The sequence below is a fragment of the Tursiops truncatus genome, chromosome 4 (assembly GCF_011762595.2).
Source record: "Tursiops truncatus isolate mTurTru1 chromosome 4, mTurTru1.mat.Y, whole genome shotgun sequence".
Classification (NCBI taxonomy): Eukaryota; Metazoa; Chordata; class Mammalia; order Artiodactyla; family Delphinidae; genus Tursiops; species Tursiops truncatus.
The window spans coordinates 109613122-109639926 of NC_047037.1; the positions used below are offsets into that span (position 1 = coordinate 109613122).

A 26805-nucleotide genomic window follows, 5' to 3' on the forward strand; every position below is an offset into this window, starting at 1 on the left:
GCATCCTGCTATCATCAGCTTTCTTTCATTTAATTGTATATATTTCCTTTTCTTGCCTTAATAATTTTGAATGTAGGAAATTTATTCCTGGTGATATTTTGTTTGTTGACAGCTTCAGACAACTTACCTAAGGGATATACAGAATTGTCTTACTGGATTTGGTTAACTCTTTTATGACCATAGTAGTCACATCACTTTGGAATTTTAATAATATTTGGATAGTCTAAATAAAACTCAACATTTGTGAAATAACTATAAAAATAAATAATTAAGTCTACATAGAATTTGATCCAAAATGTGCCAGAATTTTTGCTCATTTCAATTACGTAAATCATCTTTATATTTGACTATCATAGCCAAAACATTGGTTCATTTTGTTTTGAATTGTACAAAAATGCACTTTTCAGAAATAACTTAGCAGCTTTACTCTTTTCTTGTGTAATTCTTTTCCACATCTACCTAGTAAGATTAAACCAATATGATTGTTTTCAAGATAATTGCAAACTACTATACTAGATTTATTATACCCCTGGAAAAAATATATATTAGCAATCACATGTGTATGTGTGTTTAAAGCTCTCTCACTCAATTTTTTTGGTGCCTGTGGAGAAATGTTTACTTTGAATCTTTTTTCTCACAATCATCAACCTAGGTAAAGTTTTGATAGTTACTGACTGTGTGCCCAGAAGTGCTCAGGAATGACTGGGAGTAATGATGCATGTGCGCGCGCACGCACACACACACACACACACACACACACACACACACATACACACATACTCCTGTAAGCTTTACTTGACAGTTTCTCAAGGAAAGCTAGCTCAGCCCCTTCTCATTTACCTTTCTGAAGCACTGAGTAAGCCCTAAAGTATTAGATTTTCTATTTGGTCTTAAAAGTTAAAAGAGAAAGATGAATATAGACTATCCATTACTCCTAATAAATTTTGACTTCAAATAAAGAAAAAGGATGTTTCTACTACCAACACTAAAAGAGTAAGCTTTCAAATGTTTAAGTATTTTAATGTTCATTTACTTTGCAGACTTTAACTGGCAGATGGTGGTAGAGTGTAGAAAATATTATACCTAAGTGCATATCCTGGCCTTGCCAAATTATGTATAAAATCATATATATATGATTTTTCACAGTCATTTTGATGTTCAATGCTTAACTTCAGTCATCTGTATAAAGAAGGCTAAGCAGTCAAGTTGAAAATACAAGTCTTTGAGTATATGTCGACTTTAGTAAACATGTAATCATTTATCCACTTCAACTAAGAATTATATAAAATGTCTGTCTCCAGGGCTCATACCAATCAGAGTTATTCACTTGAGAATTAATTGCTTCAAGCTGACATGCATCTGTTTAACTGTTGTGACTGTTCCAGAAAGAAGGAAAAAAATCTTTTAAAATGTCCAAGTAAAACTTTATAGATAATGAAATGGGATTGTGTTAGACGTTACATTGTACGGATCTGGAATATTAACTCTATAAAATGAGGGAAGAAAATCAAGGTTGTTCTTTTATGACTAAAGTAGTGTTAAATTATTTCTTAAAGTTTAGCAAGAGCATGCATAGATCAAAACCCAAGGAGGATACTACCATAGGAAAATAATGAAAAGAAGATCCACTCAATAAATATTCCAGGTACTAATCTAGGTCCCAGGTAGAGGGGAAGAGGGGGGATGGGGAAAGACATATTTCTCTTATAGAGGTTTATTTTAATTAAAGGAAGAGAGAAAATATAATAATTAAATTTATAGGATGATAAAAGTTGATAATGCTGTGTTGAAAAATCAGGACAAATGCAAGAGCGTGTGGGGAAGTGTTTAATTTTCAGTTAGGATGTTCAGAGTAGGCTTCTCAATCTTTCTCAGAAGCATGAGGAGCATTTTTAAAAATCCATAAAATGTTAGGGCTTCCCTGGTGGCGCAGTGGTTGAGAGTCCGCCTGCCGATGCAGGGGACACGGGTTTGTGCCCCGGTCCGGGAAGATCCCACATGCCGCGGAGCGGCTGGGGCAGTGAGCCATGGCCGCTGAGCCTGCGCGTCCAGAGCCTGTGCTGCGCAACGGGAGAGGCCACAACAGTGAGAGGCCCACGTACCGAAAAAAAAAAAAAATCATAAAATTTTAAAAAGTGTGTAGTCCTCAAATAGTTCAATGTACTGTCCAATCAAACTTCAGTGTTCAGCTTGTTTAAATAACAGGAAAAGTGTTTAGATTCTAGTGAGAACAAAGACATGGGAGAAAGGAATGGAAAAAAAGGTCACAAAGGAAGCAAAGGCCAAGTTGGGCGTAAAAAGTAAGAAAGTAAATCAACCTACTTTTACATTTTTCATCACTTTAGACAGCAGTTTAAATGGTCCAGGGTCTATAATAATAATATAAAGAGCAGCTAATAACTTGAGCATTTTTCCCAGCACTGGGCACTGTGTTAAGCACTTGATGTACATTGCTTCTGTGAATCCTTGCAGCAACCCTCTGATATATTACCTCCATTTTACCAGTGAGAAACTGAGCCTCCAGGAAATTCAGTAACTTGCTGGAAGACACACAGTTGGTAATTGGCAGAATCGAGTTTAGAATGCAATTGTTGGACCCCAAAGCCATGCACCCACTGTATTTTACTGTTTTAGGATGCTTTCTCCTATTCTTGTCTGTCTGCATGAAATAGCTTAGATGATGCTTACGCTAATTGTCGTTATTTTTCAGGAACTTTGAAGGTTCCAATTATATTTTCCATTTATATATACATTGCATAGGACTCTATTAAAGGATGTATTAGAGTAAGTTTGGGTGAAGACGTTTCTTTATAGCCTATGTCAAAATTATTTTGAGTTCAAAAGCACAAGCACAATATGTTTGTAAAAAATGTTGCATCTGCATGGTCAAAACTCATTTTGATGACAAAGTATGTGTTTAAAAGATGTATAAAAATTGGTTGTTTTTTCTTTTGCAGTTCTAAATAATTGCTATTGCTTCATCAAATAATTGAATTTATAAGTTCTTTGGGTAATAATCTTTAATGTCACAGACAAAGACCAACAGTTTTAGAGGGAGGTTAGTCTAGAAGTGTGGGCATATTTTTTCCTTATTTTCCTTTCTTGAGTTACTGAGAAACAGTGACATTTTTTAGTTCAAGTTATATAATCTTCTAGGACAAAGAAAAGTTCCTAATTAGGTTAGTCAAAGAATTCTGTTAAGTATTTAGAATAATATTTCTATTTGCATAGAGAAATATGTAGTGCTCAATATTTTATATTATTCAATTTGGTGCCTAAGAATGAACTAATAATTTGCTTGAAAATGCATTTCAAAAAGCATAGCAATCCGTTAATTAACATGGTAGATTATATTTGACCCCCTCATCCTTTGAGTTTACTTTATTGTTATTCTGCATTGTACAATTTCTAAGAATGTATAGTTAAGGAAGTAAGCTTGCAGGAGTTGGAGTTTATTTTTTAGGCTAAAATCAGAAACCTACTGATGAAACAAGCACATTCTAAATTATACTAGAAATATACTTTTGTTTTTCACTTAATTAAAACATGTGATTGTCATTTAAACTTTTAATGAAAACATTGTTCACAAACTTGAATGCACGTGTAGCTCATGCGTTGAAGTTGTTGCTTTTTTCAAGGACAATAAAATTTTAATGTAAACTAATAAAAATTTTAAAAAATATATTGTACCCTTAAAGGGAATTTCCACTTGCCTTTCATTATATTTAAAATATACTTTGACTACATTCAGTAGTAAATTTCCTATTTATTTTTATTTTACCCTCTTTTAATTTTATTTTAGAAATAGTATAATATTGGGGGAGTTTTTTTTTTAAAGTTAGGTAGAGCAAAAAACTAAATGGATATTGTCTATTGAAAGTAATATACTCATAAATGTCCATCGCCCTATAATAGTTTCAAACAAATAATGAAAATATCATTTCCATTTCCATTGGTGAATTTTTAAATCATCGTATATTCTAGATGACAGAGCTAAAGATAGAAATGCCTAAATCAGATACACACACACACACACACACACACACACACACACGCACACCTGCCTCACTCTAACACACATACATTCATAAAACATACAGCAACACATTACAAGTTTTTGCTACTTCTATATTTGGAAAGAGAGCAGAGAGAGCAACTAAAGGTTGTCATTTATGACCATTTCTGTAGTTCAGGACAATAAATGATGTATAATTTAACTATATTTATAAAATAGAGAGACAGATCTATTTGAGACGCTATACAGCCATAACCTAAGATTTTGTGAATTAGGGCTGGCAATAAATACAATTCAATTCATGAAACATAGAAAGGGGAGCATTATGTTAGAACATTGAGGCAAGTCCTGTGCTGGGTGGTTATCTTTAGACTGTTAAAAACATGAAATTATTTTTGTTTTCTACCACCTGTTCTTATACTGCCAGATGTTTGTTCACAGTTCCTTAGAATTTCGTACCTACTGTTTTCTGCCTTTGATACAGATTCTCTCTCCTGGGGTCACTTAACTCCCAAAAGTTATTGCAATCATAATACTATGGGTGGGTTGATTAAAGAATCAGATCTAAAAATAACGTACCAAATTCATATATTCTAAGTGTACATTTTTTTCACATTTTAACATGTCTTCAATTGGGATGTATCTTACAGTGATTATCATGGTAGTGATATTTTTCTCTTTATTGGAGGTGTATAAAATAATTCATCTTAAAATTGAAGGTGTCTTAGATTTAAAGATATATGGTAACTTACCAGCTTTGCCATCTTTATGGCCACCTAGTCACTAGAGAACCCCTTTTATTGTCACTCAGTCTGAAACCTCAGGGTTTGTACCTTACAATAAATGTCCTTAGTTTCTTCAGCAGGAGTGAAGTGAGTATAGTGCAGAATGATTTAAACGATAGTACTTCTTACATCAAAATCCTTATACTTTGAACAGACACTTTATCAAGTGGCTGAGCAAACACAGCAACTTTTGAAGTATTTGAAGAGCCATTGAATTTAAGAGTCTTCATGTCTTCACTGTTCTTTAATCTTATTAGTACAGGTCTTCAGAACATGGCTCTTCCTTGGTTCAAATTTAAGAACACATGATAAAATAATGCTTAAAACTTCTTATCTACTTCAACCTGTTGATAGATATATCAAATACTTAGGAAGCTCTTGAATTTAAAATAAGAAGAAATAATATTTTAAAATGATGACCAAATGGATAGGGATCTATTTGATCTCCTTTTTTAAAAGAAAATCTCTATAAAAATTCTATCATTCTTTCCCTGCTGTATTTTCCCAAATTGAGCAAGGTACATTTTTTCAGTTCAATAATTTTGTGTTCCCCAATCAAGTGACCAAATGAACCAACTAAACAAGAAATTGATCTAGAACAAATGCAATAAACCTCAGATATCCAGACTCCTTAAGTAATGTTAAGAATTACAGTCCTTTAACACCAATCTTTTAAATTTAATTAAACACTCAGATGGATATCACTTTATCTATTTTCCTTGTTTTTATTCTTCATGTCATGTTCATTCCAACCTCTTTATGCTTAGAATCTAAATTTAGAATTAAACAAGAAATTGCCTGCGAAAACACTTTGCCTGATTCTTGGCATAAAATAGGCATCCACTTGAGGAGAGTAGGGTAATTAGATCTGAATTTGACTTGTGTCTACATCCCAGCTCTGCCACTAAACTTATTGTGTGTCTTTGGGCACAACTATTCTCCCCTTCCAAGTGTTTCCCCAAATTGAGCATCAGTTTCCTTACATTTGAGTACCATTAGTTGCACATCCAAAATCTCATTGGTTTATGTATGTCTCTCCATTTGCATTATCCAAGTTTAGCCATACTACTATCCGTGAACCAGTTAGGTCCCTGGCTGGTTTCTCTGACTTAGTCTTTCCTTTGTTCATCCTATTCTACCCTCAACCTTCAGGTTAATTTTTTTTTTTTTTTTTTTTTTTTTTTTTGCGGTACACGTGCCTCTCACTGTTGTGGCCTCTCCCATTGCGGAGCACAGGCTCCGGACGCGCAGGCTTAGCGGCCATGGCTCACGGACCTAGCCGCTCCGCGGCATGTGGGATCTTCCCGGACCGGGGCACGAACCCGTGTCCCCTGCATCGGCAGGCGGACTCTCAACCACTGCGCCACCAGGGAAGCCCCAGGTTAATTTTTTTGATTGTCATAACCTTTCTCACAAACCTTCAATGTTCTCATACTTAATTACAAAATAAATCTTAACAGTCTAGCCTAGCCTTCAAAAGTTTTTGTTTATATAGACTGTCAATCCTACCTTCCCTCCTTGGCTCTACCTCTCATTGCATATTGCTTTCTGTTTTATTTATAGACATTCATATTCATTTCTAATCTCCCCTTAATAGGCTGTGAGTTGCATGTGAACTAAAACCACATCTTAGTCATTTTTTTTTAATATCTTGTACAGTGCCTCCTACATTGTGTGTATTAAGTGAATGGGAAAATAATTTCTCCTACTTCCCTCGAATATAAAAAATAAGACATGTAATTTGGCCTTTCTTGGTGAATCAGAATTGTCATCCTGAATATCAGTTTGAAAGATGTATTGAGAAGCTATTATGAGAAGGCAGTCTGCTAGGTGTAGGGAGGTAGCTATGAATTAAAGAGATGTGAAGGTGTTGAGATGTCCTGCTAAATTTGTTTTATCCACTGTGGAACTGGAAACCACATGAAGAAGGTAGTTTAAGTGTAAATTGGCTCTGAGTTATATTTTCAGAGGGATGTTCTTTAGTGGAAGACAGGGCTTTGTAGGGATATTGGTGCTGTGTGGGTCCCACGTCATGTGCATGTGTGTATCTGTGTGTCTGTTTGTGTGTGCTCACATGTACATGAGAAATAGGGAGTGAGGGAATGCCTGAGTGAGAGAAGAGAAAAACAAAAATCCAATTGCGCATAAAACCTCTTTAAAAATGTTTATGTTAAGCAGTGTTCCTAAAAGACGGGGTTGCCTGATTTTTGTGTCAACTATGAATTGGCATTTTCCATTGGCACTTGCCATCTACGTCTACAAGGATTAAATCATGAGCTGCTGCATCTGCTGACTTTCAACACCCCCTGAAAGGAGTTCAGGGTGGAGAGCAGAAATGAGGCACTCTGTGCTCTGGGAAAAACTGGCAGATCAGGCCTTCAGATAGTTAGATATTTTCAGGAGCAATTTTATGAGCCCAATTCTTGTATCTCCTCATATATAGAAAAGCACTAAAATCCTTCATCGTGACGTCTGCTCCTGTGACTAGCAGTAACCTGCACGAGACTAGTAGAAAACTTCTGTAAAAAATATGCGCTTGATTGCATGTACTCCCCCGTCACCAAAACCATATATATACTGACCTTCCCCCCTGCCTCTTTGGAGCAGTTTCTCAGAGCTATCTGGGGCGCTGTCTCCCAGACTACAGTCCTCATTTTGCCCCAAATAAAACTTAACTAGCAACTCTAACATTGTGCATTTTTTTAAGTTGACACTTGAGTAGTATGTTGTAGTAATTTACAATTATAAAGCTCTTTCACAATCATTACTTTTAATCTAGTGTTTTAAATTGTTGGAATTTCTGGAGTTTAAGGGATGTGTTTTCTAAAGGACATGGCTGTATTCCCTGGGTAATAGAGACACAGGGCTGGGGAATTCCGAAAGCGGCCACAACAAAATTTTTTTCTTTAAATTATAGATCAGAGAAATATGTCTAAACTGATATTTTGAAACTTTATGGCTTTTGTAAGCTTTTTCTTTATAGGTATAAATTATAGATTAAGTGAGTAGATTCTAACCATTTTCAGTGTGATGACCCCTTTCAATGTCAAAAAAAATTGCTTCTTATATAACAATTGTTCTTTCAGTATCCTTGATTGAGAAAATATATCAAAAAACTTACTACAAATTCTGTGATTTTTTAAATGAATTTATATCTCATTAATCAAAAAAGTGCATATTCTTTGAAATACAGTACCAAATGGGTATAATAACATAATTTAGTCTTCAGACAATGTACATATAGAATCCATCCCAGTCCCTTTTAATAACATAATTACTCATTCTGTGAGACCCTTATAACACAATGACCAGTGATTATCAACCCACAGGTTAGGAATCGGTGCTTTTCATGGTATACTTGCTGTCTTCAGTCACAACTACCAATAATCTATGCTGTTAACCAATAATTTAATAATTGATACTGTATTTCCAGTGTTTTAGAAAGGATTCTAGGTCATTATTCTCTAAACTGTATTGTACTCTTTTTGTTTTTATTTAATGCTTTTTGAAGACTGTGCAAGTATTTAATGAACTAGGATGAAGAACCAAAACTAAACTTTTATTTTAGTAGTTCCTTTCATTCCACAATGCTTCATTTATTTACCATGCCCCTAATGATTTATTTTCACTGTGTGTATTTCCCCATTAAATAAATCCATATGCTCAAATCATGTGCAGCTCTACTGAGTGACTTTAGAATGAGCTTGTGCCCAGTAGTCACCTTTTGAACTCAGTCTTTCTCCCCCTCCCTCTCCCTCTCTTTTAAACACAGTAACATGCTGATTACGGTATTAGTCTAAATTTGCATCAGAGTAGGCTGACCTGGATTGACTGAAATGGCGCCACCACTCCCAGCAAAAGTTCCTGTGGTGCGTCCATCTGCATCTCTTACCCACACAGAAGTCCCCTAGGCATGAAAATATGGTCATAGTTTGTTATCCACATGTACTTTTTTTTTTCCCATGTACTTTTAATGTGATAACTTTAGCTGTAATGAAAAGGTACAAATGTTTCTGAGATTAAATATTTATATACGAGGAAAAGAAAATACAAAGCACCTAGACACCTATCTGTCTCCCTCCTTAGGCTAGAAGAAACTTAAATTTCTAGGTACCCATTTATATTTACTTGTGGATTTTTTAATCAAGTATCATTTCTAGACTTTCTGAGCATAAGTTTGAACATAATAACCATAGCTCTTATTTTGTTATAAATACAATAATGCTAACATGCATAATAGCTCATTGTGAAAAATCAGATGTTAAGTTGTAGCAGATCACATGATTGCAACATGAATCCACCTGTGGCATGATGGATAGTATGTTTGCATGATCTTGTGCATTAATAGAAGCATGCTGCTTGTAACCAAGGGGAAAGAATGAGCCTACTTGGTCTTCAGGCCACACATGGACCTTTAGTTCTCTTCTGTGTTCCTCACTTTATCAACCAGGATCTGGCAAACTGCAATGAATTCAGAGATAGGGAAATAGTAAAAAGCCATATCAAATGAGTAATGATCAAAGGTTCTGGGATTACATTTAGTAAGTATTTAGTTATGTATGCAGAGGACACATGGAGACAAAATAGCTATTGTTAAATATTTGAAAATTACTGTATTTTGAACTTATTCTTTATGGCTTTTCTGGGTAGAAAAAGTCCCAAGAAATCAAAATTCTGTTTAATATGGAGAAGAATTTCTAACAAATGGAATTAGTTACATGAAGAGGAAAGTAGATTCTTCGTTAATAGGTATGGATGATCATGTGACGAGCTGTGATAAAAGGATAACAAGGATCCCACGGGTGTGCAGACTAGATAGCCTATAAAGCCCCTTTCAAACATGATAAACTCAAACTCAGAAATCTTAGAGAAGAAATGAGAACATAGCACAAATCATCATTAAACAGTTTTCAAAATACTCACTTTTAAGTCCTGTCTCAGAAATGTTTTATAATGTCTCATTCAACTCCTAAACCGTTGTGGTTCCTTAAGAGTTGTACGTACAAAATTGTGCTAGATTCAGATGCAGCAGAATATGGAGGACACCAGAGACTGGACCACAATACCGATTTCTTTTCTAAACCTTTTGAACATAACAACTGTCCTTATTCTCTTTTGGTAAGTAAGATTTTTAAGGTATTTTCATTTCATTTAAATTTAATTCTGTATTTTCAAAATGATGTGTTTTTGTCCAAGGAAACAACTCTTCAACAAGTAAGCAACTTGGAGACAAGGCAGAGAGTAGGGTAATAGGATTGCACTAAAAAAATAGATGCAATGTGTGGTGCTAGACTGAACTGGGTTTTGGAAAAACAAATAATACAGAATATTTAGCTGACAATTGAGGAAATTTGAATATTAATAGGATTAAAAATTATTTCTCAAAAAATAAAAGGAAGGCACATTTTAGTTTTCTGTTATGAATATTTCTATTTTTATACAATTTACTTTCTTTCTGTTCTTGCTTTCTCTGTAATATTTTACATTAAGCAGATTTCTACATTATTGGTTATCTAATGAAGTTTAATTTAAAACACCTTAAAAGAATCTGTATATACATCTTTTTCTTTCATGTAGTTATTGATGACTGAATTCATTCTAGTTATAAAATTCTCTGGTTTCCTTATATTACTGAGGAGAGTGTTGTATTATATTAACTAACTTTTACTTTGTGATGTTGACACAATGAAAGAATATTGCTTTAGACTACTAAATTTAATTTATTTTAAAAATGTAGATAAAATTTTGCCATTTGCAACAATATGGATGGACCTGGAGGGTATTATGCTTGGTGAAGTAAGTCAGACAGAGAAAGACAGATACCATTTGTTATCACTTATATGTGGAATCTGAAAAATAAACAAACAAATGAATATAACAAAACAGAAATAGAGTCACAGATATACGGAACAAACTAGTGGTTACCAGTGTGGGGAGGGAAGGGGGTAACAGCAGGATAGGGGGAGGGATTAAGAAGTACAAACTCCTATGTATAAAATAAATAAGCTGCAAGGATATATTGTACAGCACAGAGAATATAGCCAATATTTTATAATAACTATAAATGGAGTATAATATATAAAAATTTTGAATCACTATGTTGTACACCTAAAACTAATATTATAAATCAACTATATCAATAAAAAAAATTAATGTAGAATTTAGAAGCTCTGCAGATTTGGAGGAATTCTTCGTTTAATTTATGGCCAAGTCCACATCTGCATTATGTATGTTTTCCTTTTCCTGACTAGTTATATATCTATCTTTCTTCCTCTTCCCTCTTCTCTCTGTCTCAGATCTGCATTTTTTTGTTTGTTTCACAATAAAAGGTCTCGGATTAAGATTTAAGTCAGAAAGAGAAAAACAAATATCGTATATTAACGCATGTATGTGGAATCTAGAAAAATGGCACAGATGAACCTATTTGCAGGGCAGGAATAGAAAGGCAGACATAGAGAATGGACGTGTGGACACGGAGGGGGTAAGGGGAGGGTGGATGAATTGGGAGGTAAGGTTTGACATAAATACACTACCATGCATAAAATAGATAGCTAGTGGGAACCTGCTGTATAGCATCGGGAGCTTAGCTTGGTGCTCTGTGATGGCCTCGTTGGGTGGGATGGTGGGGGGGAGGGAGGTCTAAGAGGGAGGGGATGTATGTATGCGTATGGCTGATTCACTTCAACGTGCGACAGAAACTAACACAACATTGTAAAGCAATTATACTCCAATAAAGAAAAAGAAGGAAAAAAAAAGGAAAGATTTGTTTCACTTATGTGAGGCCAGGATGTATCCCACAAATGTATGGCTTTATTATTGCTGTTAAATTCTCTCATTTTTTTTTAAGTTTGGGTAAAAGTCAAGCATGAGACTCTGTTTGGTACCCCTGGCTCCTCCATTTTTCTACTATATCCCCAACTCTTAGGGTGGTACCAGCACCTTACTTTGTAAGCTGCCATATTATATATGTCAAAGACAGTGGCATAAAATAAATAAAACGAGCAGGGATGAGCAAGATTAAGTTGTTGATTATCAGCTCTGAGGAAAGTCAGTAGCCTTAGGAAACCTAGGTGTTACCCTATGTGTGTGTTGAGGTGGGGTGTTGATGATGTTGATATGGCTTAGATAGAGATCTAGATTCATATGTATTTTCAAGAGGGAGGGCTCAAAGCTGCTAGTGGATTCTATCTCCAAAGAATGATTGCCGTAGTTTGTCAGAACATTCAGTTTTGACATGTAAAATAAGACTGATACAAATAGTTTCTGACATGAACAAGAAAACGGTCTTAAAGCTCTGAAATAACCAAAAGAGTTAGAGACCCCTGAGGGGTTAGGGAAGGTGACAGCTCATAAAGAGGAGTCATGGAGAAGTAGCACCCACTTGTGATAAAGCTGAACTTGAACCAGTTGAACTAGACTGAAAGGGTTTTGAAAGTTTCAGATAGCAAAAATGTTATATAGCCGGGCTTCCCTGGTGGCGCAGTGGTTGAGAGTCCGCCTGCCGATGCAGGGGACACGGGTTCGTGCCCCGGTCCGGGAGGATCCCACATGCCGCGGAGCGGCTGGGCCCGTGAGCCATGGCCGCTGGGCCGGCACGTCCGGAGCCTGTGTTCTGCAACGAGAGAGGCCACGACAGTGAGAGGCCCACATAACACACACAAAAAAAATGTTATATAGCCAACTTTCCTAAAGGTTCGTGTATCCAAAGAGGGCTCTATTGGGAAGGGAAGCCTGGTAATATAGTAAAAAAGACCACAACATGTCATGGCAGGGAATTTGGGATCATTTACCAGCTATGAGAACTTGAGTAATTTGATCTTTTTGTGACTCGGTTTCCCTGTCTGCATAGTGAGGATTAATAATAGCATCCTGCCTACAGCAAGAGGTTCTTGCGGGGCCTAAATTAATTAACACAGCCAAGCTTTGGGGAAGCTGCAAAATGGTACTGCACATGTATTCAAAAGTTACTATTGTTGTGGCTATTCAATAATTATTTAGGTATTTTAAGCGTGTCAAGACACTAGGTGCTTTGAGGATATTCTCCCAATTTTGGAAAAATTATTATCTTAGGCGAGGGCTTGCAACCTTTGAGGGTGGGCAAAAAATATCTTGACATCCTTTTGATTTTTTAAGAGCAAAGATATTCTATATAATTAAAACAAGCCAAGTAACCAGTGGCAGCAACAGTCAAGAGATTACTTTTCAAGCACTAATTGAATTGATCTTCCAAATATGGACTGTGCAGTTCTAAATTAGCAGGTGGAATGGAGAAGGTCAGATAAGTCTCCATAAGAGGTAGAGGAATACAGCACTGCAAGCACATGGGAAATAGAACACTGCCTATAATAGAATTCTGATCCAACTCGGTCAAAAGGTAAAGATTGGTCCTGTCTTCTCAGCAGCAGCATCTTGTTTTCGATAACTACTGATGCTTTAGGAATGACTCCATTTATTTTATTCTTTAATTTTTTTATGTTTTTTTATTGGGGTATAGTTGTTTCCCAGTGTTGTGCTAGTTTCTACTGTACAGCAAAGTGGAGTTACCTGTGCTATACAGCAGGTCCTTATTAGTTATCTATTTTATACATATAAGTGTATATATGTCCATCCCAATCACTGAGTTCATCACACCCCCCAACACTTACCCCCTGCTTTTCCCCCTTGGTGTCCTTACATTTGTTCTCTACATCTGTGTCTCTATTTCTGCTTTGCAAACAGGTTCATCTGTACCATTTTTCTAGATTCCACATATATGCGTTAATATACAATATTTGCTTTTCTTTTTCTGACTTACTTCACTGTATGACAGTCTCTAGGTCCAGCCACACCTCTACAAATGATCCAATTTCGTGACTTTTTATGGCTGAGTAATATTCCATTGTACCAATGTACCACATCTTCTTTATCCATTTGTCTGTCAATGGACATTTAGGTTGCTTCCATGACCTAGCTATTGTAAATAGTGCTGCAATAAACATTGGGGTGCATGTGTCTTTTTGAATTATGGTTTTCTCAGGATATATGCCCGGTAGTGGGATTGCTGAGTCATATGGTAATTCTATTTTTAGTTTTTTAAGGAACCTCCATCTGTTCTCCATAGTGGCTGTATCAATTTACATTCCCACCAGCAGTGCAAGAGGGTTCCGTTTTCTCCACACCCTCTCAAGCATTTATTGTTTGTAGATTTTCTGATGATGCCCATTCTAACCAGTGTGAGGTGATACCTCATTGTAGTTTTGATTTGCATTTCTCTAATAATTAGTGATGTTGAACAGCTTTTCTTGTGCCTCTTAGTCATCTGTATATCTTCTTTGGAGAAATGTCTGTTCAGGTCTTCTGCCCATTTTTGGATTGGGTGGTTTGTTTTTTTAATATTGAGCTGCATGAGTTGTTTATATATTTTGGAGATTAATCCTTTGTCCGTTGATTCATTTGCAAATATTTTCTCCCATTCTGAGGGTTGTCTTGTTTATGGTTTCCTTTGCTGTGCAACAGTTTTTAACTTTCATTAGGTCCATGTGTTTATTTTTGTTTCTATTTCCATTATTCTAGGAGGTGGGTCAAAAAAGATCTTGCTGTGATTTATGTCAAAGAGTGTTCTTCCTATGTTTTCCTCTAAGAGTTTTATAGTGTCTGGTTTTACACTTAAGTCCTTAATCCATTTTGAGTTTATTTTTGTGTATGGTGTTAGGGAGTGTTCTAATTTCATTCTTTTACTTGTAGCTGTCCAGTTTTCTCAGCACCACTTATGGAAGAGACTGTCTTTTCTCCACTGTATATCCTTGCCTCCTTTTTCATAGATTAGTTGACCATAGGTGTGTGAGTTAATCTCTGGGCTTTCTATCCTGTTCCATTGATCTATATTTCTGTTTTTCTGCCAGTACAATGTTGTCTTGATTACTGTAGCTTTGTAGTATAGTATAAAGGCAGGAAACCTGATTCCTCTAGCTCCATTTTTTTTTTTTTTTTCTCAAGATTGCTTTGCCTATTCAGGGTCTTTTGTGTCTCCACTCAAATTTTAAGATTTTTTGTTCTAGCTCTGTAAAAAATGCCATTGGTAATTTGATAGGGATTGCATTGAATCTGTAGATTGCTTTGGGTAGTATAGTCATTTTCACAATATTGATTCTTCCAATCCAAGAACATGGTATATCTCTCCATCAGTTTGTGTTATCTTTGATTTCTTTCACCAGTGTCATACTTTTCTGAGTACAGGTCTTTTACTTTCTTAGATAGGTTTATTCCTAGCTATTTTATTCTTTCTGTTGCAATGGTGAGTAGGATTGGTTACTGAATTTTTCTTTGTGATCTTTTGTTGTTACTGTCTAGGAATGCAAGAGATTTCTGTGCATTGGTTTTATATCCTGCAACTTTACCAAATTCGTTGATTAGCTCTAGTAGTTTTCTGGTGGCATCTTTAGGATTTTCTATGTATAGTATCATGTCATCTGAAAGGAGTGACAGTTTTACTTCTTCTTTTCCATTTTGTATTCCTTTTATTTCTTTGTTTTCTCTGATTCACATGGCTAGGACTTCCAAAACTATGTTGAATAATAGTGGTGAGAGTGGACATCCTTGTCTCTTTCCTGATCTTAGAGGAAATGCTTTCAGTTTTTCACCATTGAGAATGGTGTTTGCTGTGGGTTTGTCATATATAGCCTTTATTATGTTGAGGTAGGTTCCCTCTATGCCCACTTTCTGGAGTTTTGACCGTAAATTGGTGTTAAATTTTGTCAAAAGCTTTTTCTGCATCTATTGAGATGATCATATTGTTTTTCTCCTTCGATTTGTTAATATAGTGTATCACATTGATTGATTTGCATAGATTGAAGAATCCTTGCATCCCTTGGATAAATCCCACTTGATCATGGTGTATCATCCTTTTAATGTGTTGCTGGATTCTGTTTGCTAGGATTTTGTTGAGGATTTTTGCATCTATACTCATCAGTGATATTGGTCTGTAATTTTCTTTTTTTGTAGTATCTTGATCTGGCTTTGGTATCAGGGTGATGGTGGCCTCATAGAATGAGTTTGGGAGTGTTTCTTCCTCTGCAATTTTTTGGAAGAGTTTGAGAAGGATGGGTGTTAGCTCTTCTCTAAATGTTTGATAGAATTCACCTGTGAAGCCATCTGGTTCTGGACATTTGTTTGTTGGAAGATTTTTAATCACAGTTTCAATTTCATCACTTGTGATTGGTCTGTTCATATTTTCTATTTCTTCCTGGTTCAGTCTTGGAAGGTTATACCTTTCTAAGAATTTGTCCATTTCTTCCAGGTTGTCCATTTTATTGGTATAGAATTGCTTGTAGTAGTCTCTTACGAAGCTTTGTATTTCTGCAGTGTCCATTTTAACTTGTCCTTTTTCATTTCTAATTTTATTGATTTGAGTCTCCTCCCTGTTTTTCTTGATGAGTCTGGCTAAAGGTTTATCAATTTTGTTCATCTTCTCAGAGAACCACCTTTTAGTTTTATTGATCTTTGCTATTGTTTCTTTTGTTTCTATTTCATTTATTTCTGCTCTGATCTTTATGATTTCTATCCTTCTACTAATTTGGGGGCTTTGTTTGTTCTTTCTGTAGTTCCTTTAGGTGTAAGGTTAAATTGTTTATTTGAAAATTTTCTTGTTTTTCAGGTAGGATTTTATTGCTCTAAACTTCCATCTTAGAACTGCTTTTGCTGCAACCCATAGATTTTGGGTCGTTGTGTTTTCCTTGTCATTTGTCTCTAGGTATTTTTTGATTTCCTCTTTGATTTCTTCAGTGATGTCTTGGTTACTTAGTAGCGTATTGCTTAGCCTCCATATGTTTGTTTTTTTACGGTTTTTTTCCTGTAATTTATTTGTAATCTCATAGCATTGTGGTCAGAAAAGATGTTTAATACAATTTCAATTTTCTTCAATTTACCAAGGCTTCATTTGTGACCCAAGATATGATCTATCCTGGAGAATGTTCCATGTGCACTTGAGAAGAAAGTGTAATCTGTGGTTTTCAGATGGAATGCCCTATAAATATCAATTAAATCCATCTGGTTTATTGTGTCATTTAAAGCTTCTGTTTCCTTATTTATTTTCATTTTGGATGATCTGTCCATTGGTATAAGTGAGGTGTTAAAGTCCCCCACTATTATTGTGTTACTGTCGATTTCCTCTTTTATAGCTGTTAGCAGTTGCCTTATGTATTGAGGTGCTCCTATGTTGGGTGCATATATATTTATAATTATTATATATTCTTCTTGGATTGATCCCTTGATCATTATGTAGTGTCCTTTCTTGTCTCTTGTAACATTCTTTATTTTAAAGTCTATTTTATCTGATATGAGTATTGCTACTCCAGGTTTCTTCTAATTTCCATTTGCATGGAATATCTTTTTCCATCCCCTCACTTTCAGTCTGTATGTGTCCCTAGGTCTGAAATGGGTCTCCTGTAGACAGCATAAGGTATGGGTCTTGTTTTTGTATCCATTCAGCAAGCCTGTGTCTTTTGGTTGGAGCATTTAATCCATTCATATTTAAGGTAATTATCGATATGTATGTACCTATTACCATTTTCTTAATTGTTTTGGGTTTGGTTTTTAGGTCCTTGTCTTCTCTTGTGTTTCTGACTTTGAGAAGTTCCTTCAGCATTTGTTTTAGAGCTGGTTTGGTGGTGCTGAATTCTCTTAGCTTTGGCTTGTCTGTAAAGCTTTTGATTTCACCATCCAATCTCAATGAGATCCATGCTGGGTAGAGTATTCTTGGTTGTAGGTTATTCCCTTTCATCACTTTAAATATATTGTACCAGTCCTTTCTGGCTTGAAAAGTTTCTGCTAAGAAATCAGCTGTTAACCTTATGGGAGTCCCTTGTACATTAGTTGTCGTTCTTCCCTTGTTGCTTTTAATTTTCCTTCGTCTTTAATTTTTGTGAATTTGATTACTATATGCCTTGGTGTATTTCTCCTTGGAGTTATCCTGCCTGGGACTCTCTGCACTTCCTGGACTTGGGTGGCTATTTACTTCCCCATGTGACGGAAGTTTTCAATTATAGTGTCTTGAAATGTTTTCTCGGGTCCTTTCTCTCTCTCTCTCTTCTCCTTCTGCGGCCCCTATAATGTGAATGTTTGTGCATTTAATGTTGTCCCAGAGGTCTCTTAGACTGTCTTCATTTCTTTTCATTCTTTTTTCTTTATTCTGTTCCATGGCAGTGAATGCCACCATTCTGTCTTCCAGGTCACTTACCTGTTCTTCTGCCTCAGTTATTCTGCTATTGATTCCCTGTAGTGTATTTTTCATTTCAGTTATTGTATTGTTCATCTCTGTTTGTTTGTTCTTTAATTCTTCCAGGTCTTTGTTAAGCATTTCTTGCATCTTCTCAATCCTTGCCTCCATTCTTTTTCCTAGGTCCTAGATCATCTTCACTATTATTATTCTGAATTATTCTTCTGGAAGGTTGCCTATCTCTACTTCATTTAGTTGTTTTTCTGGGGTTTTATCTTGTTCCTTCATCTTGGACATAGTCCTCTGCCTTTTCATTTTGTCTGTCTTTCTGTGATTGTGGTTTTCGTTCCGCAGGCTGCAGGATTGTAGTTCTTCTTGCTTCTGCTGTCTGCCCTCTGGTGGATGAGGCTCTCTAAGAGGCTTGTGCAGGCTTCCTGATGGGAGGGACCTGTGGTGGGTTGAGCTGGGTGTTGCTCTGGTGGGTAGAGCTCAGTAAAACTGTAATCCACCTGTGGTTGGGGCTGTGTTCCTTCCCTGGTTGTTGTTTGGCCAGAGGCGACCCAGCACTGGAGCCTGCAGGCTCTTTGGTGGGGCTAATGGTGGATTCTCAGAGGCCTCAAGCCAATGAATACTTCCCAGAACTTCTGCTGCCAGTGTCCTTGTCCCTGTGGTGAGCCACAGCCATCCCCTGCCTCTGCAGGAGACCCTCCGACACTAGCAGGTAGGTCTGGTTTAGACTCCTATGGGGTCACTGCTCTTTCCCTCGGGTCCTGGTGTGCACACTACTTTGTGTGTGCCCTCTAAGTGTGGAGTCTCTGTTTCCCCCCGTCCTGTCGAAGTCTTGCAGTCAAATCCCACTGGCCTTCAAAGTCCAGTTCTCTGGGGATTCCTCCTCCCATTGCTGGACCCCAGGTTGGGAAGCCTGATGTGGGGCTCAGAACCTTCACTCCAGTAGGTGAACTTCTGTGGTTTAATTGTTCTCCAGTTTGTGAGTTGCCCACCCAGCAGTTATGGGATTTGATTTTATCATGATTGCACCCCTCCTACCATTTCATTGCAGCTTCTCCTTCATCTCTGGATGTTGGGTATCTTTTTTGGTGAGTTCCAGTGTCTTTCTATTGATGATTGTTTAGCAATTAGTTGTGGTTCCAGTGCTCTTGGAGGAGGGAGTGAGTGCATGTCCTTCTACTCCACCATCTTGAACCAATCTAGGAATGACTCATTTTAAATAAGTCTTTAGACTCCAGATGAAGTGATCACTGGTTTTAATGTAAAAATAAGGGAACCCAATTAATCAACTGTAATTCAATTAAAAAAAAAATTGGTTGTTGGTTAGGGATGATTTCTTAAGCAAGGTGTGTGTACCTAAAATATTCATTATAGTATTTCATATATTTTTGTATATGACATTGTGATTTTTGTAATAATTTATATTAATGCAATAAAATAATATAATAAAATTTTGGGGGGGCTTCCCTGGTGGTGCAGTGGTTGAGAGTCCCCCTGCCGATGCAGGGGACACAGGTTCGTGCCCCAGTCCGGGAAGATCCCACATGCTGCGGAGCATCTAGGCCCGTGAGCCATGGCCGCTGAGCCTGTGCGTCCGGAGCCTGTGCTCCGCAATGGGAGAGGCCACAACAGTGAGAGGCCCGTGTACCGCAAAAAACAAACAAATAATAATAAAATAAAATTTTTTTAAAAGAATAAGGGAGCCCAAGTAGACCTGAAAATCCAATAAAACAGATTCATTCTTACCAGAGTTATCCTTCAAAGAGCCAAAGAAAAAAATGACATTAATATACATACCTAATATAAGAATGCATCATCATAATGGAACTCTTTATTAAACTGATCAATATGCGCTGGGATCCAATCAGGTTTCTTGAACATGACCCTAAGTGCTCTAGGTCTCATTCAACCACCTTCTGCCTCCCACATGCCTAGAATAAAGAGGGAAGGGGAGAAAAAATGTAATTTTTTTTCTTTTCCATGAAATTTCTGTCCATCATAACTAGTACACTGTATTTGCCAAAGCTTAATTTGCAAGCTCAATAATCCAAGGGATCTGCTGATTAAGTGTCAAATCTGTTTTCAAAGATAGCAACAAACAGAGCTCAAAGGAATCTTAAAATAGCCATATATGCTGCAGCATCACCAGGTACCATCCCAGTGTCTTCTTTATATGCTCCATCAGTTGCAACTGTTAAGCCAGAGGAGAACTGCATGTGTACTACTGTTGAAACGTATATGCTAAGGTCGGAGTATCTCACAAATGCCAAGAAGCTATAGGGCAGAACTTTTCCATTCTTCTTTACTGACAGTTTTTGGAACTCCATTTTAGCATGATGATTTCTCTATATTTTGGTTCCTGATATAGGAACTTATATTAACCTATATCTTAATCAGTGCATGAGGAGGGGCAGGGGTGCTCTCTGTCTCTTTTCTGATTCATAAATTCAAATTCCATGGCACAAATGGAAGAGCAGAGATTATTGAACCTGAAATGAATTAGATTCCTTTACAATAACTTAAGCAGTCTTAATGGTGAACTGTGAATAAAGCAATAGTTTTAGCATCTATTACTTTGCCAATTAATCTCCTTATCCTTAGGAAGTAGATCTGTTTATTCCCATTCTAAATTTGGTGATTCAAAGGTAGACTTCTAGTTTAAATAGGGCATTTGGCATAGAGGTATCTTTCTTATTGTCCCTCAGTTGTAGGCATTGAAAATATAAATTAAGTTGGGAAATGTTTTTTGCTCTGTCCAGAATTATGAAAATGTTTAGGTTTTTTTTTTCAGACAAAATCAATTTTGATTCTTAAAGTTTACTCTTTTTCATATTCTAAATTAAATGAGATAATATATACTTCTACATTAATAAGATTTTTTTCTTAGAAAATATTTTGTGAACTAAAGCATGTATGTAAAAATTGAAATTATTATATATGTCACCCTTATTTTTCAAAATAATTTTTGATTTTTTATGACAAGTGTATATATATAGATTGTTAAGGGTCTAATGCCCTTTTCATCAAATGATGTTATCACTCTGATTATGTGCTATTGCTAACTTTTACAATTTCTAAGAACATTTCAAAACTTGCCTTTTAAATTTTTTTGTTTTGTTTTGTTTTGTTTTGTTTTGTTTTGTTTTGTTTTGTTTTGCGGTACGCGGGCCTCTCACTGTTGTGGCCTCTCCCGTTGCGGAGCACAGGCTCCGGACGCGCAGGCTCAGTGGCCATGGCTCACGGGCCCAGCCGCTCCGCGGCATGTGGGATCTTCCCGGACTGGGGCACGAACCCGTGTCCCCTCTGTCGGCAGGGGGACTCTCAACCACTGCGCCACCAGGGAAGCCCTAAGTATTTTTTATTTAAAGTTATTTTCAAATTTTCTGTTTTCAAATTTTTGCCATACTGTTTGCAAAAATTATGTAATTAATTTGTGTAATTAAATTGTGTAACTCAATTTTGACCCTAGAAGAACATAATACTTTGTCTGAATGACATAATATAGTAGATTATTGTGTGGTCAGTTATTTTTTGAGCCATACTAATGGTTTGCATAGTGATTAAGTCATTAAGGTAGTCAAAATAACTGGATAGATTAGCATGCATTTTGACTCTCTTAATAAATGAACTGGATTATAATGTGACATTCTGATTCCTTGTGAAGAATGGACTATAAAAATAGCTAGAAACAATGAAATTCATGGCTCTACATTACGCTGTCTCACATGTTCTTCATGTGATTCTAGCTACAAAATGTTTACGGCCTAATGGTTAGTAAGTGAGCCTAGTGAACATGTTTATCAGCATATTTTATTTGTGATGTGTGTACTAAATGGTTTCTATATACATATACTTAAATATGAGTTGTTCGTATTTAAATATAAGCATTTATGTTTAAATCTACTTAAAATATGTTCATATTTCTTTTGCCGTATGAATCAAAACTATTTATAGAATTAAAATTGTAAGTTGAGATTTACAGAGCCAATATTAGCACTAAATTATAGAGTCCCCAAATTGTTCACGTCTGTAATTGTCTCATCATAAGGATTAGCTCTAATTATCTTAAGTCCTTTAGTATAATTTGTAGTCGTTTCCTAACTACTAAGAACACTGATTTATATACTCAGAACCCTAGTAAAGAAGAAAAGTCCAAAATCCATAAATAGCCATAGTTAAGAAAAATCCATTGCTTGGGGAAATTCTTTCATGTCGTTTATACTGCAGGGGCTCTAAAGCAACATGAACACATTCTGGTAATTAACAATGCAGTGAAAAAATATAATTACACAATATTCCCATTAATGATATTGTACAATTATCAACTGATGGTTTTTGAGCAGATAGTATTAAGAGGTCTCTAAGTGTGGCTGGAATTGGCACCATAAAGGTCCTTACATAAAATGGCCAGCATCATTGAGAGAGAATTCTTGGAGGATTTTTTTAACCATTAAATGACAAAATAGGAAACTCAATGCATTTACTGCAAACCTTGAAGTTCTCATGTCATCCAGTTTGTTTTACACTTAAATTTGGGCTAGCTAGAATACCAGAGAGTAAGACTGCTTCTAAATTATCAACCTATAGTTATTCATATTTCATTAATGAAATCGGTGTGAGGTTATGAATCAGAGTAAATATCAAAAGTGCATAAGATCCAGTAAGAGATTGAGGTGATGTGTCCTGCTATATCACTGTGCCACACTGAGCACGGACCTATCATTTTTTGTCCTAGGCCTGACTTGTGTGTTTTATTGCTTCTTAGGAGACTTGGGCTAATCAGAATATTTTTATCTGCATATAGGACCAAATAATATCAGAGACATGTTTTTAAGGTAAAGGGAACTGAAATTCTTTTCTCCAGTTTCCGGTGCTGCTGAGAAATTTAGATTGGTCTTCAGTTTTAGAATGGCCCTGACAGAACAAATCAGAACCATTCTGATTATAACCTGCTGTCCCACTGATTAGTTACACCTAGTTACTATGATTCCCCAAACTAAACAGCTAGAATAAATACATAGCAAATTCCTTTAGAAGGGCAGGACAACTGTCTCTTGATTCATGCCTGTTTTGAGAAGACCTGGAGAGAGAAATGATTGAATCTGATTGTTGATTTCTTTTATTTCTCCTCTTTTGCTTTGGTCTGTTGTTGCTTTAGTCTGTAGTGTCATTGTGGAAATAGGGCATCCTTTGGACTGGATTTGTCGGGACCATTGGTAATAGTCCTGCTTTGTTCATGAGTACCTCCAGCTTCCTTTTGTTGAACCAATCTTATAACATCTTACCTATCACAGTCAAAGAAACTATTGAATGGAAGAGATTATATTAGCAATCAAATCATGATGTGGTTTTATATGACATTAAAAACTGTGTAAATTGTAGGGAAACTGATTATGGCATTGAAATACGTGGGTTCCCCACACTTAACAACTGCAAGGATGTAATATTATCTTTTGGAAGTACTGGATTGCAAATCAGACTGTGAGACATTGAGTAATCCAGTAAACTGTTAGCATTTGTGAAATTTTTCTCAGATGACCATGTTCTTTTCCTAAATCACTGTTACTTTTGATTCAAAATTAGAAAAACTGTTCCCTAGTTGTTACATTCATAATATAAATTTCTCAAAATTCCATCATTTAAAAACTGCTTTAATCTTTAATGTTCAAAGCTAACCAGCTGTATTGGTGTATCTTATTTTTTTTAAACAGTTGTAAGAGGTCTTTATCACAGAAACCTCAAGGGAAAACATTGTGTTCATTTGCAGAGTTGACATGCATTGGACATACAGTGGTCTCAGTCAATGAAAATCAGCTGTTCTGTTCTTTAATTTTTTTTCCCTAAAGCCCTGTTTGCTTTGCATTTTTCATTCCAGTTCTAAACTATAAAAGCCTTTTTCTTTTATTTTTTTTAACCATCAGTCAAGCTTTCAGTTAAAGTGACTGAAAATAGTAAAATATTCACAAAGTCAGAAATGGAGAGATACTGTCACAATGAAGACAACAATCTGTAATATTATTTTTACTGTTTGCTTTGTTAATAGTAATTAAATATGTGTAATTAAATATGTGTAAAACAGCACATAGATAAGCATCAAGCAGTTCAAATCAGTTCTCAGCTTTATGAAAATTATTTTAGATTTAAATGTATTAAAGAATATCTTGTGAAATATGCACATATTGATCCCTCTATTACTTACTCCATCATTCATTCTTTTATTTAGTCATCATTGGCACCTACTTTGTCCATTGGCACCTACTAAAAGTTAGAAATATGAAGATATATGGCCTATACCCTGGTAAACCTCATGGTCTAGTGGGAAGGACTGATCATAAACTTGAAAAAGAATTACAAATTGTTAAGTGTTCAGAAAAAAACAAAAATGATGCTGTGATAGGAAATGGCATGGAGATACCATCAGATATAGAGTTATCAAGGAATACGTCTCCGTGGAACTGGGATTTTTCAAGATCTAAGAGATAGGGAACTAGCCAGGTAAAGAGTGTTCTGAACAGAGGGGCAGGCAGGGGCCAAGACCAAGAGGAAGGGAAGGATGTGGAGTGTTCAAGGAACAGAAAGGGCCCTGTGGCCAGAGCCTGGTGAGGGGAGAAGGGGTAAGTGAAGAGCAGATCTGAGATGGGAGCTGTACATTTTCAAGAAGGAGCTGAGTCAGGACTCCGCGGGGCAGGCAAAGAATGTGGATTGTATTTTCGGTGCAGTGGCAAGCTTCTTGATTGATTTAAATTGGATCGGGGCCTAAAATACACTTAGGATACCTTTTACTGTTACCATTAAGGTTTTGTTCTTAAAATAACAGGAGAAAACACAAACCAGAACGATAATAAAAGTGACTTGATGTGAGCAATCTTTTGTATGTTACTTTTATTCCCCTGAATAGAATAACATTGTGAACTGGAGGGCAGCCTTCCTTCACCACCTGATAGCGCCTAAAAGGAGCAGCGAGGGCTATTTCTGTCCCTAGTGTCTGAGGAGCATTGGTTTTTGTAAAGCGTATGGAGCCCTCTAGCGGTGACTGTTTTAAAGGCGTCTTACATTGATGCCAGAACTGTTGGAACTGTGTTTTAAAGGAGTCTTACATTGATGCCAGAACTGTTGGAACTGTGGGATTTGAGTCTCCTCAGAGCCAGTAGAATTGTAAAGGTAACTGTAATTTAGGCAAATGTGAAACTGCATCATGCCTCAGTCACTCTGACATGATGACATCACTCCCAGTTTTTCTTTCAAATGCACTGACTCTATTGTGTTGTCTTAGGTGTACATTCCAAACCGAGTGGCCCTCGTCCTTCAGAATGTGGACCTGCCCAACTGAAGAGATCTGATTTCAGCTCCAGCAAAGAAAGATGTGCACTTTGTTTTCCCACGCTTGTTGTCCCAGAGCTTGTAATGTGTAAGCTTTTCAAAATATATTTGTCTAGCCTAAATGTCAGATGTCTGAAATTCAATACTGGTTTATGAAAATGAATGTCAAACTTTTCTTTAAGGAGGAGAGGGGAACATATTTGTTGGAATTTTGGAGATCCTAGACTATATTTTCCAGCCATCTGAACAGCTAGGATCCTCAAATGAAGTGTGATATATCATGTCTTCAAACAATTTTGCCTTACAAGCCAGTTATTTAGTCCTTTTAAGTTCAGATTTGAATCATGTGCCATGTTTGATTATTTCTGTTGAATGTATACAGCATCTTTTTTAAGGCGCTATCTGGTGACTTTATTTGTTCTGGTATCTCTTGATCTAAATTACAAAATACCAAGATTGTTACTCTCCTTTTTCAAATTGTGTTTAGAAATACTGTAATAAGTATATAATAATAATATAAAACTAAGGATTGTGTCAAAGATAAAAGTTGTTGCCTGTGAACTCATCCATGCCTTTTTTTGCATAAGTTTTATCTTGTGATCTCTTGTTCACTTAGTATCTTGGTAGATGCTAATATCTTCATTTCTTGGTAATTGTAACATTTCAGAAACTATCTTTTACTTTTAGTCAATAAAAAAAAATTGCAAAATTGCCTTTGATAATGTTTATTTTGCTGTGATGTTATGGGGATTGATTTAAAGTGAATATTAAAATGCCTCTCTCAACTCTGAGACCTTCCCCACATATGTGCACATCGCACGATGGACTAGGCGTGGGGATTAATACTATTTTTTTCTTTAGGTACTATTTGGTAAGTTGAAATTATACTAAATAACTCAGATATCTAAGCTACTTTTGAGCTCTAAACCTCAACGCTTTTAGAAGCTGAATTAACTATCTCAACTCCATGGGATACTCCATCATGAAATTACCCCTTGGTTTATTAAATAGCAGGCCACAGGTAATTCATTCATAACTGAGAAATTATGATGCACTTATGAGGCATAAAGTATCTGTCACTTTTTAAAAGATTTAATATTTTCCTTTACATTAATACTGACTGCTTCTTTTTTGTTTGTTTTTAGCTTGATTATCATGACTAATAAGGAGTACATGAAAGTCTATTAAAAACTGCTTCAGTAATGGAAGAGATTAGCAAAAGAGACTTCCTTTTATAGCTAAGCCTGCATATTAACCATCTTTCTTATAACCTGAGTAAAGCCTTGCATCTAGGTCTGACACATGTTATTTGCCTTAATTTCAAAAGTACAGTAATAGTTTGATTTCCTGACAGTGATGCCAGATGATGATGACACACATTAGGAAAGACTACTGAAAGCCTTCTGTAATGCTTTTGCCCTTACAGATGTGTTATTAACGTTTTAGCACTGCCATGATTTGTGTACTGTGCCTGTTATTGATAA

At 36.0% G+C, this 26805-nt stretch overlaps 1 protein-coding gene across 1 annotated transcript in view; it reads left to right on the forward strand.

Moving 5' to 3' along the window:
- Nucleotides 1-26034, forward strand: part of GBE1 (1,4-alpha-glucan branching enzyme 1) — a 288288-nt gene extending 262254 nt beyond the window's left edge. Inside the window, exons 15-16 of the mRNA XM_019922679.3 lie at nucleotides 9801-9918; nucleotides 25275-26034. Of these exons, the coding sequence (XP_019778238.1) occupies nucleotides 9801-9918; nucleotides 25275-25331 (175 nt within the window). The 3' untranslated portion in view covers nucleotides 25332-26034. The remainder of the gene's footprint in view (nucleotides 1-9800; nucleotides 9919-25274) is intronic.
- The last annotated feature ends 771 nt before the right edge of the window (nucleotides 26035-26805 follow it).